This window comes from Syngnathus acus, chromosome 14 (genome assembly GCF_901709675.1).
Source record: "Syngnathus acus chromosome 14, fSynAcu1.2, whole genome shotgun sequence".
Lineage (NCBI taxonomy): Eukaryota > Metazoa > Chordata > Actinopteri > Syngnathiformes > Syngnathidae > Syngnathus > Syngnathus acus.
Window position 1 is genome coordinate 3,879,777 of NC_051099.1, and position 15,694 is coordinate 3,895,470.

The 15,694-nt window shown below is 50.6% G+C and overlaps 4 protein-coding genes across 7 annotated transcripts; 1 reads left to right on the forward strand and 3 right to left on the reverse strand.

Moving 5' to 3' along the window:
* Positions 1 to 103: 103 nt before the first annotated feature.
* Positions 104 to 5,198, reverse strand: LOC119133548 (RING finger protein 145-like). The gene is made up of 12 exons (XM_037269512.1): positions 4,970 to 5,198; positions 3,662 to 3,904; positions 3,437 to 3,545; positions 3,278 to 3,369; positions 2,942 to 3,177; positions 2,674 to 2,849; positions 2,466 to 2,606; positions 2,193 to 2,375; positions 1,961 to 2,108; positions 1,680 to 1,802; positions 1,370 to 1,603; positions 104 to 1,261 (listed from the first exon to the last, which is right to left on the reverse strand). Exons 2-12 carry the CDS (start codon positions 3,843 to 3,845, stop codon positions 881 to 883), a joined length of 2,007 nt encoding a protein of 668 aa, XP_037125407.1. The 5' UTR covers positions 3,846 to 3,904; positions 4,970 to 5,198; the 3' UTR covers positions 104 to 880.
* A 480-nt stretch (positions 5,199 to 5,678) lies between these two features.
* On the forward strand, positions 5,679 to 8,265 carry ublcp1 (ubiquitin-like domain containing CTD phosphatase 1). 2 transcript variants are annotated; one of them, XM_037269521.1, is made up of 11 exons: positions 5,679 to 5,879; positions 6,030 to 6,207; positions 6,294 to 6,385; positions 6,537 to 6,622; positions 6,795 to 6,910; positions 6,978 to 7,076; positions 7,149 to 7,186; positions 7,304 to 7,402; positions 7,471 to 7,587; positions 7,657 to 7,784; positions 7,884 to 8,265. In XM_037269521.1, exons 2-11 carry the CDS (start codon positions 6,054 to 6,056, stop codon positions 7,909 to 7,911), a joined length of 957 nt encoding a protein of 318 aa, XP_037125416.1. In that variant the 5' UTR covers positions 5,679 to 5,879; positions 6,030 to 6,053; the 3' UTR covers positions 7,912 to 8,265. The 2 variants fall into 2 exon arrangements, with proteins under 2 accessions (XP_037125416.1, XP_037125417.1); XM_037269522.1 differs by having other exon boundaries at positions 5,679 to 5,854.
* Positions 8,266 to 8,418: 153 nt separating this feature from the next.
* ubtd2 (ubiquitin domain containing 2) lies at positions 8,419 to 10,846 on the reverse strand. Of its 3 annotated transcripts, none has more exons than XM_037269525.1 (3): positions 10,361 to 10,846; positions 9,301 to 9,537; positions 8,419 to 9,207 (listed from the first exon to the last, which is right to left on the reverse strand). In XM_037269525.1, exons 1-3 carry the CDS (start codon positions 10,428 to 10,430, stop codon positions 8,741 to 8,743), a joined length of 774 nt encoding a protein of 257 aa, XP_037125420.1. In that variant the 5' UTR covers positions 10,431 to 10,846; the 3' UTR covers positions 8,419 to 8,740. The 3 variants fall into 3 exon arrangements, with proteins under 3 accessions (XP_037125420.1, XP_037125421.1, XP_037125422.1); XM_037269526.1 differs by having other exon boundaries at positions 10,244 to 10,366; XM_037269527.1 differs by having other exon boundaries at positions 10,239 to 10,365.
* Positions 10,847 to 11,257: 411 nt separating this feature from the next.
* Positions 11,258 to 15,227, reverse strand: arr3a (arrestin 3a, retinal (X-arrestin)). The gene is made up of 16 exons (XM_037269520.1): positions 15,050 to 15,227; positions 14,178 to 14,208; positions 13,802 to 13,893; positions 13,673 to 13,717; positions 13,356 to 13,546; positions 13,226 to 13,285; positions 12,982 to 13,058; positions 12,778 to 12,913; positions 12,615 to 12,699; positions 12,484 to 12,556; positions 12,277 to 12,414; positions 12,121 to 12,204; positions 11,980 to 12,003; positions 11,841 to 11,890; positions 11,679 to 11,698; positions 11,258 to 11,433 (listed from the first exon to the last, which is right to left on the reverse strand). The coding sequence occupies exons 2-15, from the start codon at positions 14,183 to 14,185 to the stop codon at positions 11,694 to 11,696; spliced, it is 1,068 nt and encodes a 355-aa protein (XP_037125415.1). The 5' UTR covers positions 14,186 to 14,208; positions 15,050 to 15,227; the 3' UTR covers positions 11,258 to 11,433; positions 11,679 to 11,693.
* Positions 15,228 to 15,694: the final 467 nt, after the last annotated feature.

A 15,694-nucleotide genomic window follows, 5' to 3' on the forward strand; every position in this document is an offset into this window, starting at 1 on the left:
AATGGTGTGAGATGAAGTCATCTGATTCAATAGGCAGGTGATCACGTGACGCCAAACGCCTCAAGCTTGGACTTGAGAGCATTTCACAATGAGCATGAATGAGTTTGAATTAGCATTCATCATTTATTTACATCGACAGTTGACCTTTAACTTTTGGCGCACCTTCTCATTGTAAAAATCACAAGTGCATACTGGCAGTCAGCTCCGACGTCATCCTCATTTGAGTCCTTCAAAAATTCGAGCGCAAAGCAAAGTTTACATTTCATTTCTTGAAAAAAAAAAAGAGGAAAAAAAAGAAAAAAAAAAAAAGACTTGCAGGTGTTCATCATACATAGCTCATGGAGCATGTATTCATTCTGAACCCCGCTAACACTGTGTGAAGGTAACGGGCGGCGTCTGCGTCCTGCTGCTCCCACTCCTGACAGTGGAGTGATCAAACCAGCTGGGGGGGGTGGGGGACGCGTCATACGTGCCGGGTTGAGGGGGGGGGGGGCAAAGGTAAAGTCACAGTTGTAGAAATGACATCAGTGCAAACTGTCGCCGTGTCCACGCCCAGAACAAAATGGCGTCGGCGGTTTTGAGAACATCAGGGAAGTAAGATGCTTAAGATGTTTTGGTCACCGTGCAGGCGTTTGCGCTCAAGCATGCGTCATCGTTGTCAACATCATCAAAATCTCATGCTCGCCATTGGCCTAGTCGGGAGACGGGCAAAAGATTGCCAATGCGGTGGCCGCGTGCGCAATCACCTACTCATTCCCGACTCCCCGATCACAGTGACGGGATTTCCAATAGAGGACTTCACGAACTATCTCAGTCCACTACATCAAAAGTTATGGCGAACAGACCAGGCGGATGCTTTGAGTGCTGGGAACACGCATGTTCAATTGGCAACGACATCACCTGTTATGTCATTCGACGTCTTTGCTTGAGGCGCCGACTCAGGATCATGCAATAGGTTGCTGGGTTTGGCTGAGGCTCCGCCCACCGGTTTGGCACCTCCTTCCAAACAGGAAGCCGAAGGCGAAGGGGGCGTGTCAGAGGATGCACAAGACTGAGACGGAGCTGCTTCATCCTCCGCCTTCTCCTCGCCGACTTCTTCCTGTCTCGCACACACGTGACTGGCCGGTGGTGCGTCAGTTGCCGCTTGGCTCTTGAGTTGCGCGTGACAGAGAGGACACGTCTCTTGCACATACAGCCACTTCTTCAGACAGCCCGCATGGAAGAAATGGCTGCAGGGCGTTATGACGGCACTGCTCAGGTCCTGAAGGAATAAGTCCACACACACAGCCACAACCGGACGTTACACAATGGACCACACCGACGGGTGGGTGGTGGCAACACAAACGTGAAGACAAGGCGGGTGTGTGACCTGGTAGCAGATGGCACAGATGTCGTTGTGTCGTTGCAGTTGCGCCGGGCTGGCGGTGGGGAGGCTCTTGATCTTGTTGACGGCGTCGCGGCGCAGCAAGAAGCTCTGCCAGCCCAGCTGTGCCCGCAGCCACACGTTATAGTAGGAGTGCACCAGGATGATGGTGCCGCCCATCACGCTCCACTCGCCAAACACAGTCTCCGACACGCCGTAGCACACCACGCACACCGCCACCTGATGGACACGCATTGCTGTGACACACGCATACTGCCATACGTGCGTTCGTTTGTGTGAGCATGCGCGTGCGTACCAAAAACTCCAACAGCCTGTATGTCCCGTTGACGTAGTAGATGACCTCATCCATGTTCTCCACCGGAGCCTTGCGGAACTCCTCCACCATGAAAAGCACGTAGATAAGCAGAGTGCCCAGCACCTGAAAGCATACGCACACTCAGTGACACCGGTTCGACATTCAGAGCCCACACTCCCACAATCGCAAATATATAACAATCCAAAACAAACACACACACACACACACACACTTCATGTCACTCACTCTCTCACACACACACACACGCCTGCCCCGCCAACCTGCAGTGACGTGAGGATGGAGGACGAGATGATGATGAGGAGCCAGAAGTCCATGTGGAAGAACTGACAGATCATGTAAGCCATGTAGGCTGGGAAGACCAGCAGGAAGAGGCACAGCGACACGGCTCGGAAGTGCTTCCACAAACTCCTGGCGGGAAGCGCGACAAGGACGGCGGCTGAAGCGCAGAATGACGGGCAACCAAGTGTGCAGGCGGCGCCCGGGACCCCGTACCTGTCCCTGGAGGCTCCCAACGCCAGAACGATGGGGTCGGCGATCTCCAGCATGGACTGCAGGATGGAGGCCACCACGATGAACAGGATGATGGACAGCAGAAAGGCCCGGTGGATCACCTGCAGCTCAATCAGACCCGTCTGGACGGCCAGGATCAGCAGAGTGATGCCCTCCGTCATGCCCCTGTGCATGCACACGGCCACAAACAGTCTTGGGGTGTGAGTGGGACTGAAAAGTGTATATAACTGATGTGTGAAAGGTGAAGTATCCCACCTGTGCATGGTGTTATCGTTGATGAAGGCCCGGTAGCCCTGCAGGTAAAACTTGCAGAGCGTGAGGACGCCCAGCGCGATGAAGGAGACTGTGAAGACCAGGCCCAGTAGCGAGTAGGGCGTACTGCAGCACTCGGCCACGCTGCACAGGGGTCATACACAGGTCACAAACGTGCTTCGGCCGCAGCTCAGCCCGCCGTGGGACGCACCTGGTGAGAAAGAGGAAGAGCAGCCTCTCCCTGGAAGTGGGCTGGTCCCGGGTGCTGAAGTAGGAGTAGATCTGCAAGGCGAAGAGCAGCAGCCAGAAGCACATGAAGAGCACGGGCAGGACCAATTGGTTCCACAAGGACATGCCCAGAGCCAGAAGACCGTACACCTCCACCACCTGGACACCCAAGCCCAAGACAAACTCAGCCCAATCGTGGCTCACATCCATTAGGGTATGGCGTGGTCGCTGGACACAGGTCGCTGACTTGCCTGAGCCAGCTCGCGGTAGGCCGTTTTGGCCAGGTTGTATGGCACCAGCAGGTTGGACGCCAGGAAGTAGATGACCTCCAGGCCCGTGAAGATCATGGAGAACTTGTTGATGAACACGATGGTCTCCATGGGCACCAGGCACAGCCGGGCCACCAGGGGAAGCAGGTGGGCGGAGAACAGCCAGATGCGTTTGGTCTGCATCACGCATGAGCACAGCGTGCACACCACCAGCTGACCTGAGAACAGCAGGCGCCGCACATAACTGTTATTCTGCAGCCTATTTTTAAGCAGATAAAAAAAAAAAAAAACACCCGGACATGTATCGCTCGCTCTCACCCACGAGTGCCGTGGTGAATCGGTTCATGGAGAGCGGTTCCAGGTACACGGCGCCCTCGTGGCCCGACTCCAGCTCGCTGCGCACGTAATCCCTGACCACAACACAAAATAGATGCGTTCCAGTCCCGTCTCATGTCTGTTCCCGGTGTGTGCACGTACCTGGACACCTGGTGGCCAGCAAAGAGCAGCAGAGCCGTGAGCACGTAGAGGTAAAGCTTGACCAGGTGCTGACGAGGCAGCGTGAGCAGCACCAGGCTCAGGATGTAACCTGTAACACACACATGCACATACGTCAGATGCATACGTGTGTGTGCGCGCAGGCATAATGTAGCGGGAGGGGATTTTTTTTTTTTTAAAAAACATTTGAATGTGCATGGTACTGACCCACATAGTGCAGGTAGAGTGCCAGGTACTTGTACTGGAAGAGGGGGTTGTTGGACAGGCTGGAGCGCTGGATCTTCTGGAAGAATGAGCTCACGTCCCAGCGGTACAGCACATCCAGCAGCATGATGCTAGGCACCCGCAGGCCCACATTCAGCACCGCCTCCACGCGCTCCTTCAGAGCCATGGCCGCCCCCGATGGCGGGCGCGGCGCACCACTAGGATGGGACGATCTGGCAGGTGGCGCTGCGGCATAACAACAAAGCTTGCGTTACCTTCAGGAACACTTGTCGAGCATAACTGTGAGCGTTTGTTGTGGCTTTGGCGAGATCACACATCATGCAAAACTTCTGCCTAAAAATTGGCAGTGCAACGGAATTTGAATGTGAAGGGTGCTCTGTGTTGACATTATTGGAGCACACCACACACACACACACACACACACACACAATACGACCCAAACTGTATATTTTTTTTAATCGTCATGTGTGAAAAAAACTTGATCTGTCACAGATCTAAACAAAAACATTTACTGTCAATATATGATCTGTTAAAGATTTTATTTATGGTAATATCTTAAGGTGTGGGATATGAAAAAAATCGCCTAGACAAGAACAAATCAAGGATTAAAATATTGCGCTAAAACTCCTTACGTGTAGCAGGCCTGAATGACTGTTGCCATTCCAGCGACAAAATGCTGATGATGATGTGGTGTTACCTAATAGTCAAGTGCCGATGCTGCTTGCGTAACATCACCGCGGTCGTCCGCAGTATTTTGATCACTTAATCCGAGTACTTGGACACAAATAGTTGAAGTAAACGGGCTGTGACACTTTCACGGCGGATGAACAGTGACCAGCGCCGATACCGATATGAACTCGAGTAACCTCTCCGTCTGTCTGTCTGCTTCCGACGCTACATTGGCATTCATTGAATAAACCAAACAATAATTCGTTTGACTCGCTGAAACGTCATTTTACAACAAGTCTCACATGTAATTTAATCACAATTGCACACCAACACTGACTACTTCAGCGAGCAGCCGTGAGCAGGCAAGTCCTGCTAACAGCTAGAATAGCCTAGCCGCAAACTAGCTAGCGCATCAAAGTGTGACGTCACACAAACAAGTCACACCGCGACTTCGAGAAAGTCGCGAATATAAAACAAGTATCCAGAGGCTCATAAAGTCCTAGCAGCTTTAGCGGCACATTTATTTCGGCAACATAACTTGGGCCTCGCTTGTCTTGTTTCAGCTTGGCCGGCTGGCACGTCGCTTGACCTGTTCAAAATGGCGGAGAAGGTCCAACTTACGCGCGATGGCCGCCGTCGGCGTTTTGAGTGCACGTTGGATCCCCGCCGAGGGCACGGAACATTTTAGCCGGGCCAAGTCCTAACCGAGCCGCGTCGAGCTCACAGGAGGCGCCCGAGCCACGCGTCTCGAGCATCTCGCCCACATGCCATTCTAGTACGTAGGCGGCAGGCAGATAGCCAGCTAGCAAGTAGCCCAGCGGCTCAAACGCGAGCCTGTAGCGCACTCCGCGCATGCGCAGTCGCTGCCAGGCTCCTGCAATGACTTCTTTTTCCTTCCCCATGAGGCTCGCCAACTCTCGACTGTGGAACCCATTTGACACTCACGCGAAAATACATCGCCGCATAAAAAAAAATTAACAACCAGTAGGAATCACAGATAAATGCAAAGCCCGGTACGGGTGTGTTGGATATGAGCAATTTTAATTGAATTTGACCAGAGAATATTTCCCAAAATACTTCGGCCAAATACAAGTGATAGGAATGGCAGAATGTTTCACGTGCAAAGGTGGCAGTGCCACAAAAAACTTGTACGAATATTGATTTAGCTCGCTTAATGATGTTTTAACAGCAAAATGTACAATAGATCTCACTGCCACAAGCATAGTACTGAAATATATTCAAACACACAAGCGGAAATTTGAACATCCGGAAGGGATCTGATGTCACTTATGAGAGCGTCGCGGTTGCCATGACGATCAGGCTTTGCCATTACGTCACTACCGGTTGAAGGCGGCGCGCCAGGAAAAATCTCTTTGCTGTCTTTTTGAGCTCCCTTTCACGCTCGTATCGTCGATACCTGAATGAAAGAGACCCACCGATTGGACTCCCTGCCGGCCGTTTGGACCGCGTCTCATGTTAGCATTACGTGCTAACTCGCTCCGCCAGGTAAATCCTGACGTTCAGTACACCGGTAAGTGCGCGCGCTCGCCTGCTTGTTCACGCGGCTAATGTTAGCGGTTAGCCGCCCGCTTAGCCCGCCGGGTTGGTCAGCCAGTTAGCCGGCTTGGCTAAAAACATCAACAATACCGGCCGCGTCTCATTTCACTTTGTGCTTTTGCAGCGCGTTTGTGCGTGCGTCTGAGCCATGTCCGTGTCCGTGATCATCAAATGGGGGGGGCAGGAGTACGCCATCACGTCCCTGTGCGAGGACGACACCGTCATGGACCTCAAGCAGTCCATCAAGACCTTGACAGGCGTGCTACCTGAGAGGCAGAAGCTGCTCGGGCTCAAGGTCAAAGGTGAACGAACTGTCGAGGTTTCCAATTGGGTGGGATTTGTGTTCTCATCATCACGTCCGGTTCTTGCCTTGGCCTTGTGACATCAGGAAAAGCAGCGGAGGACCAAGTGAAGTTGGGCTCCCTCAAGTTGAAGCACAACACCAAGATCATGATGATGGGCACCAGCGAGGAGGGCCTGGTAGGACTGTATTTTCCATGATCCTTTCCTCTTCTGTTTAATTTTCTTGTTCTCAGTCTTCTCCCTCTCTGAGTTTTTCCTCAGTTTTCCCTTTCTCCATCGTTCTTCTCAACTCTTACATCTCCTACTTGTGCCATTCTGACTTGTGCAGGAGGAGGTCTTGGCCCCGCCCCCCGAGAACGACGACGTGGTCAACGACTTTGACATCGAGGAGGAGGTCATCGAAGTGGAGAACAGGTCAGACGCATGAATGATCCCTTCCAGCTTCTGACTTCATTACTTGACGTGTGCGGCAAAGTTTTTGCAGCCACCTTTGAGCATTTCAGCTGTCATACATTAAATTTCGAAAAATTTAGACATGTCCCGTGGTCAGAAGTCCAAATAACAAGCCACTGTCACGTGCTTGCAGAGAGGAGAACCTGGCAAAGATTGCTCGCCGCGTTAAAGATTACAAGGTGGAGGAGATGAATTCCCCCAGGGAAGGGAAAAGACTTCTGGTCCTGGACGTGGACTACACTTTGTTTGGTGAGTGCCATGTGTATGGGTTCGTGTGCGTGTATGTTTACACGTATGTGTGTGCGTATGTGTGTAGATCACAAGTCGTTTGCAGAGACTGGTCAGGAGCTGATGAGGCCTTACCTTCATGAGTTCCTGACGTCAGCCTACGAAGATTACGACATCGTCATCTGGTGTACGTATCACCTCGTCATGACATCACCCCGATGAGTCGACGTCATCATTCTGCGTGTTTGTTTCCTTGCAGCCGCCACCAGTATGAAGTGGATCGATGCCAAAATGAAGGTCAGTCACCTTGATGGCTGAGACACCCATGTGACTTCTTTCAGCCAATCAGAGCAGACACGGCAACAAGAGAACACGGCAAGGCATGACAAAAGGCAGTGTGTGTGTGCGTCTCAGGAGCTGGGTGTGACTGACAACCCCAACTACAAGATCACCTTTATGCTGGACAGCGCCGCCATGATCACCGTGCACACACCCAAAAGAGGCGTCGTCGAGGTGAGGCAATTGTCCCTAAAAGTATTGGCCGTGTCCACGTTTGTGATGCTACCGATACGTCGGCGCAGGTGAAGCCGCTGGGCGTGATCTGGGGAAAGTACGAGCGCTTCTACAGCCGCAAGAACACCATCATGTTTGACGACATTGGACGCAATTTCCTGATGAACCCGCAAAACGGACTGAAGGTAGGAATTCGCTTCCGTGGCCATCAAGTGATGTCAGACCTATTGCGACCGCTGATGCGTGGTTTGCAGATCCGACCGTTCATGAAGGCACACATGAATCGCGAGAAGGACCGGGAGCTCCAGAAGCTGAGCGAGTACCTGAAGGAGATCGCCACACTGGATGACTTCACCACACTTAACCACAAACACTGGGAGAGGTAACACCAGCGCATGATTAAAAATTCAAATATTTAAGCAATCGTATGTAGAGGTTTGACTGTACACACACACATTTGTCTCTGCATGTGTGTGTGTAGGTACCTGTCCAAGAGGCAGCAACACTGAGACCACCATGAAGACCTCATCACGACACCACACTGGAAGATGACTCATCCTGCGGCCAAACTCCACCTATTACGCACTGGCACTGTGCGCAACCCTAACCCTACAATACAGTGGCAAAACAAACACAACACAACAAACGCAGGAATCCAATGCAACGACGCTCCACACGCAATGCAGCGCCAAAAACGACAACGCAACAGCGACATTAACAAAGCAACACCTTGTAGCAACAGAAGCAGGGGAAAAAAAGCTGCCGATACAGCAAATGCGTCACGTCATGGAAACACCTGGAGGAATGTGTGTGCGTGTGTGTAAATAGGATATTCATAAAAAAAAACATTTTTTGTACCCATACTTGTGATTGATTTCATTTGTGTCTTCATTGATAAAGAAGTCAAAAGGTCAGCTAGTTTGTGTGTGACTATGGAACAGAGAAATCTCGTACAGAGGAGCTTTGGCTCAAAGAAAGCAAGCAAGCAAGAAAGGACAGGACAAGTTGCAGAAGAATAGAAAGAAAAAAATGGCTTTTAATTAGAAAAAGTTGGCTTCTCTCAATGAAAATATGTTGAGTCATCATCTTGATACTTTTCATGTGTGCTACTCTCACACGATTGTGAAATGAAAAGCCATTCCAGTCCAGCATTGTTTTTTTGTCCTCAGGCGTTAGCATGAGGAGCTATCCCATGTGCTAGCCCAAGCGTTATCCCAATCTTGTCAAGGCAACACAAATGTGGTTGGTCTTTCTTGTGATCATGCCTGACATAGTGACAAGCAAGGTATTGTATTCCTTACCAGCCAGCAAAGCATCCAAAATGTTGCCCTGTCACCTTTAAGCGTCCACGGGAGAAGGCTGGTGTTGCGTTTCCCGACTGGGAGTGCGTGGTGGAGGCACATCCGCCAGCGGCTGGCTGATAATGACTTGCACGACGTAATCCCGCGAGATGTTGATCTGCTCTAATCGCAGCCTGTCGGTGAGCGGGCGGCCTGAGAAGAACCAGCGCTGGGCGGCGGCGTCCACGCCTTCCTGAGCGTGCAGGCGCCGCTTCATGGCGCCCACCGTGTCGCTCGAGCGCACACGCAGGCGCAGGTCGCGGCCTGTGGAGAGGCGCAGACGCAGCTGCCGCTCGCCACCGCCGTCGTCGTCACCCTCTACCGATGCATCAGCCCCGGCAGAGTCTCGGTCGGAGGCGTCTGGTTCGTCGGAGTGTTCCTCGATCATGTTGATGGGTGGCGCCAGGCAGTAGACAGGCAGCTGGTAGCGGTTGCCCAGCTCATCGTAGCATTCGCTCAACAAGCCTGCAATGAGAAACATTGACCCAAAAATGCAGCTTTCAGTCAATTCCATCATTTCATGTTCAAGCGCAGGTACATGCAGGTTACTCGACTGACCGTGCGGCAGCGTGATGCTGGCACCGTCCAGGATGGCTTGGGCCAGCTGGTGGTCTCGGCTCTCAAAGGCGCCGGCGGCCGCCCTCAGCGCGTCCCAGATCTCCTTGCGGCCTTCGAAGGCCGGTGCCGTATCCCAGAATTCGTCGCGCTTACTGCGCAGCTGGCCTTCCGTCATGGGGTAGTCGCTCTTCCATTTGGGACGCTCGCGCTTGAGCAGCTGGTTCCGCCCCAGAGCAACTGACAACAACAAAGATCGACATTCCTTAATTAGACAGCCCATCGGTGCGGGCGTCGGGTCGTGTTTGCACGTTTGTCGACATCTTTCTACTTGGATTTCTGTGCACTCAGCGAACAAACGTAGACGTTCAGAAAACAAAGCGAAAAATAATATCAACTGTGTACTTTGAGACATTTCTTGACTTGAATAAAGCCAACATGGTAACTTTTGTTCTGATAATGACTGTATGGAATACACTACAACAACATTGGAGTCCTGGAACTAAACAGAAACAAAAATGTCAACTTGAGGATTCTGATGACAGTCCAGATGTCTCATTTCAAATGCAAGGGGGAAAGAAAAAAAATCGTCCGGAAAATAAATTCAAGCCATTCGGAAGAATCGACTTAAAAAACAGTAACCGAGTACTTGCTAACTTGTCACCACTTGAGACATTTTCATCATGTCAAGTGCGGCAACATTCACGACATTTCCATGAAAAAACTTAAACATCCATTTAGCAACCTTTCGAAGCTCACCAACGCTTGAAAACGAGCGACAATAAAATAAAAGACGTAGCAGTTAGCCTGCTAGGAGCTAGCATGCTAACTTAGCATCCTTGCCAGACTCACATGCTACGTGAACAAAGGCGCACACGCATCTAAAAACGTTATATTCTGCTACTTTGTTGACATGTTGGGTCCGGAACTCCTCTGTTTACCTCACCCGGGAGTAGACAAGATCGTAGGCAGAGCCCAGCCGGACCCTACCCGGTGCCAAAGCGACACCTGGCCGTGGCCCCCGCGAAGCGCCAGGAGAGAAGAAAGGAAGGAAGGACGTTACCTCCGGTTCCGTCAGAGTTGTCGTTCAAGCTGCCCGAGGAGTCGTGCTGGCTCCCCACACAGCCACCCATGTGTGGTTCGGTTCGGCGGCCCGACCCGGGTAGCTCGCCGCCTCCTCCGCCCCGCCGCGGCGCTGCGCTGCGTCGCCTAGACCTCCCCCCATCACCCCCCACCCCAGCACACTTCTCTCCTAACTCGCTTGCATCCCTGCGTCCTTTACTTCTCCCTCGCGTCCTTCTTAATTTCTGTCATTCTTGTTTTCCATCCATGCTTCCTTCCTCACTTTACGACCACCTTGCTTGTTCCCTCGCTTTCCTCCTCAGCTCTTGCATCTTCTTCTGTGTCCCTTCTCCTTTTCTTTTTCTCTAGTCTTGCAGTAGCACACAACTTTCCCTACTACCCCATCTTGCTCCTTTTGTGCTCCCGCTGACCATTCCCCCGCTTTTCCTTCCTTTCCTTTGGCAGCTTCTGCATCCCCATCTGTTCTCACTCGCCTCCTCATGCCACCGTGCATCCTTGCAGTAGCCTCCTGCTTTCCTTCTCCCCTTCATCACTTTCTTCCCTAGCCACACACGCATGTCATATGATAGCAAATGTGTAGAAATCATTTTTAGAAACATTACCATGAACCCAAACGCGATTTCCTCCCTAATAAATAAGCGGAACACTTGCATCCGCTAGGTGGCAGTATACAGCATCCGCTCCGTTGTGCGTTCATTCAACCCTTGACGCCCCACCACCACGAAATAAAAACCAACAATAAAAATATACATACATATAACCAAACTCATACATATTTCCCAAAAAACTCCCACAATCATCCGAAAAAATACACAATCGCACATTTCAGAGGCTGCCAATATGGTGCTTTGGAGAGATGAAACACAAAAGGCACATGTATGACATGTTCAAATGTTTATTGGATAAGACCAGGCAGAATCAACACGTGTGTGCGTGAGCAGTTGTACGTGTGCATTGAAGTGGTTGTTTTCCTCAGTTTTTCGTTGCCGTCTTCGACATCACTTCCCGTCTGGATTTCTGTACCGTCATTCCAGCTCCAGCTTGACGTTGTCGCTAATGACGACAATATTTCAACATACATTAATCGTGCCACGTCACACGTCACTATAAAAACATCACTCATAGCAGGTAAAAATATCTCATGTCAATATACAGTAAAAACGTGATGTCACGTGACATCATCTATGGGACGTGAAACTGCTGAGCTCACATGACTGCACTAATCGGAAGCGTGTGTTGCCGTGGCGACACTGGGTCATTTTTTTTTTAGGATGAGGAGTACACACAAACATACTTACATATGTGCACAGCCTTTACTCTGACGACCAGAAAAGAGGTAAAGCAGCAATGAGTGATACATTTCCCACTTACGACCTCAAATGTTTGCAAATCCAAATATTTTTTTCATGGGACAACACTGAAGAAATACAGCTTGGTTTAGGGTTGGTTTAAGACATCACCTTCAGGTTTGGGGTGCATGAGCATCAGCGGCACCTCGGCGGTCACGTCGCTGTCAAGGAGAAAAAAAAAAAAAAAGTCAACTCCACATAAGGCTTCGGAAGGACGTTGAGCAGTCACATGGTAGGAAGTGATGTTCACCTGGAAGTGAGTCCTCCCAGCAGGCTGCGGAACACAACACAGGGGTCATGCAGGACATCAACAAGTGAATACAAAGGCAAAACCTCACAAATCACTTCACGCAATCATTGTGGCGGCTCAGTCGAGCAGACTGACACTCACCCTCCTCCAGCCACCATCAGGTTGACTTTGAGCTTGTAGGACACCAGAATTCCCAGCACCTCCTTGTCAATACCCTGTCGCAACCTGAAAATATTCAGTCCAAACATTGGCAATGTGAGAAACACTCAACTCCAGCCCATGGAAATGTCTTCTTACATGGTGGTGGAGGCCAGGTTGGTGTCCTCGTCTTTGAGGCGGCCATCCAGGGCCAAGCCTCGCTTCTCCTTGTTGTCTGCCAGCAGCGGCACGATGGTCAGCGTGTTCTCCAAGGTGCCGCCTGCCTCCACCGTCTCGCTGCCAAACAAAGCGGACCGCGCGTCAGGCGACATGCATTGTGGCTTGGTGCGTGACAGCGCCACCTACCCGAACTCCTTGGAGAAGACACACTTGGTGTACTTGTCGGCGGAGTAGAGGACGATGTCAGTGGTCTGGTCCACTGCGAGGAAGAGTGACCTTGAGTAACCTGGAGCTAGGTAGCAAGCTGGGACACGCACCTGAGATCTGAATTTTCTTGACAGTTTTGTTGCTCTCATTGTTGATCTTAAACTTGATGGGGATGGTCTCGCCATGGAAGTAGAGCTGCAGCACACCCACAAAGATCATTTCGGTGCCTAAACGGCCATTGCTGTTGTGGTTGCGGCAGGAGCGCATACATACGTCCTTGTCCAGGGAAACCTCAAGGTGCACGGGCTTGTCCGACATCATGAAGCTCTTGCAGATCTCCGCCTTGGGCCCGGCGCCCACCTCAGATGGCGCGAACTGGATTTTGCGGACGATGAGACGCGCCGTGTCCCTGCGAGCGACACGCACGCTCGGCATCACGACGATCCCGCGAGACAAACGGACCCGTACCCAACTCACTTCTTCTCGATCTTCTCATCTGGGTTGCACTTATCGTTGGCCAGGAAGGCCTTGACCTCAAAGTCCACGCCGCAAGCCTGAAACACACATACACGCGTCCAAACTGTAAACATACATTCTCCCGCCATCGAAAGAATGGCCCTGCTAACATAGTGCTAAAGCTAGTTAGCTTTTTCTCTTCTCTACATTTTCCCTTTGTCTTTTTTTGAATTATTCTTTATCATTCTTTTTTCCTGTGGCATACCTTCCCCTTGTCGTCAGGGCCCGGTTGCAGCGACACAGAACACGGAAGGTTGGTGGGAATCTGTACACGAACGTGAAAACGTTAGACGGTAGCATTAGTAGCATCAACGCTTATGATGGGGCGGCAGTACTTCAAAGCTGAAGGGGCGGGCGTCGTTGCCGGCCTTCTTGAGGAGCGTTTCGTGCATTTCGGAGAGCGCCGGCTTGTGGTCGTCTGGGGAGAGCTGCTCGATGTGGATCCAGATGTCCTTGCGGAAGCACAAGCCCATCACGTCCAGGTCATCGCTGCCGTAGCGGAAGGCGCACGCCAGCTGCACAAACACTGACGGGCGGCCGTGGGCAGTACTGTGTTAGCATGTTAGCGAGCTGGAATGTTAGCTAGCTGTATTACAGTGTTAATATTAGAATGCTACCCATTCATCAATTTTCTAAAATGCTGCAGCTTCACCTTTTCTGTCTCCAAAGTTTGTTGGGTCCAATTTGACAACGCCATCTGCATGAGACATTTTTGTACAAGTCACTTGACGACACACACACACACACACGTGTGCATGTGCGCACATGCACAGGCACTCACCGAGTCTTTCCACGTTGTTGATGTGGTCCACGTAGTCTCGCTTTCCCAGGTAAAGCGTGAGACCGCCGTTGCCGCTCGTCTTCTTGAAAACTCTGCACAAGGCCAAAAGTGTGATTGGACGTGAGAGGGGTTAGGAAACGCATCCTGGTACATTGGATGAGAGAGGGAACGAGGAAGCGCTCGGTCGGATGAGCGAGAGACTAATGTCGAGGCCGATCGTGTGCCTGCGGATTGAGCTGTCACCTTAGGTGAGTGTTTGACCTTTTGCGTGTTTGTGACTGAGGTGTTGGGCCGGTGCTAGCAAGCGTCACCATAATCATAGAGAAGAAGAATCTTTTCTTTTTATTTTGTGCTGTCTTGCGTATGTGCAACTCACTTTGCCATGTCTGGAAACTTCTCAAAGCGTTCTGAGGAAGACAAGGAAAGAGCATCTTAATGTGATTGTTAGTGAAGATCGCGTCCATCTCGGCAAAGGTTAATCCCGGCCCGCGGGATTAGGCCGGCGGCGTGATTGAAGATGAGGATGCCGTAACTATTCCTGGAGCACTAACTGGATCTATTGGGTATTAACGGCAAACTAAATCCTCAGAAGGCTACAAAGTCTTCTCATTTGCTTGATTTGAATGACCTCCACAGGGCAGAGGGGGGGATTGCCCAAACAAGTAGTATTTTCATTTTGCTTAGCCATCTCTTTCAATTGAACCAGTGAAAGAACATTTTCCACCATATTCCAATTAAGATGTGTCACAATCCAGCCGCGATTAACCTGATAATGGAGTCGAAAGATTTTGATAGTTCTCCGATGAATGGGATTATGGAACGTGTTGTAACTGCTAATCGCTTCGGACTTGATTGCGCAACACGCCACGTCTCATACATATTCAAGCGATATATTTATCAAGAGCTCAATCTTGACTTTGCATTATCTAATGAGGTCCGGTTGAAAAATTAATTTGTGCACTGGATTTTAGACAGTCAAATTATTAGAAACACTGCCCGCTCGTGAACTCAAACCACTGGAATGGTAAAATCATTCAAGGCCATTCCAATTGCACTGGAACTATTTTTTTTCCCATATTCTCGATCGGTTTCCACAAAAACAATGAAGACATGACTCCTCAAAAAGCATTCATCAAGACACAAGTGCCAAACATGAGTCCACTCACTTTAACTCAGGACACAAGTGAGCATCAATACGACCAACATTGAACGTCACACAATCCAAGGGAAGGAGCGGGCGGGCCTTACCTGCGCTTGGCGATGGAAACTTGTGGGAAGGGCGAGCGCCAGCAGGTGTGTGTGAGCTGCAACAGAGGCGGGGGCCCTTTTAAAGAAGGTGCAGGTAGGGGGGTGGGGGCAGCCTTGTGGCTTAGTGATGACAAAATCCAATCAAGCGCTTTTGGAACACAAAAGAGTTGAAAATAGTCCAGGACGCATGTATGCAACCTGCCTACTGCCTCCAGTTGTCATCTTGTTGACCCTGCAGGTTCCAAACAACCCAACATTTCTTACAACTTAATTGTCCATGTGTCAAACAAAAGCTTTTGCCCCAAATTTTTGTGAAACTTTCAAATGGGCTGACTGAGCTGAACCCAAAACATTGCAGAATTGCCACCAGTTTATTTTTAAAACATTTGTCATCATCTTTGATGTCTTCTTATCCGGTTTGGTTATTTGTCTTGGGAATTGCCAGGATGAACCTTCTCCAGTCTCAAAATAAAATAATCGGAATTAAGAAACTCCTGGAAAACTTTTGTTGTTGTTGTGACGGGGGCGGGATGCTGTGCCCTCCATTTATGGTGATTCCTTCTTGGAAATGTTTACGTGATGAGAGGCCAAATCAAGTCCATGTTATTTGTAGCTCGGATCAGCGTGGACATTCTCGGAGCTCCT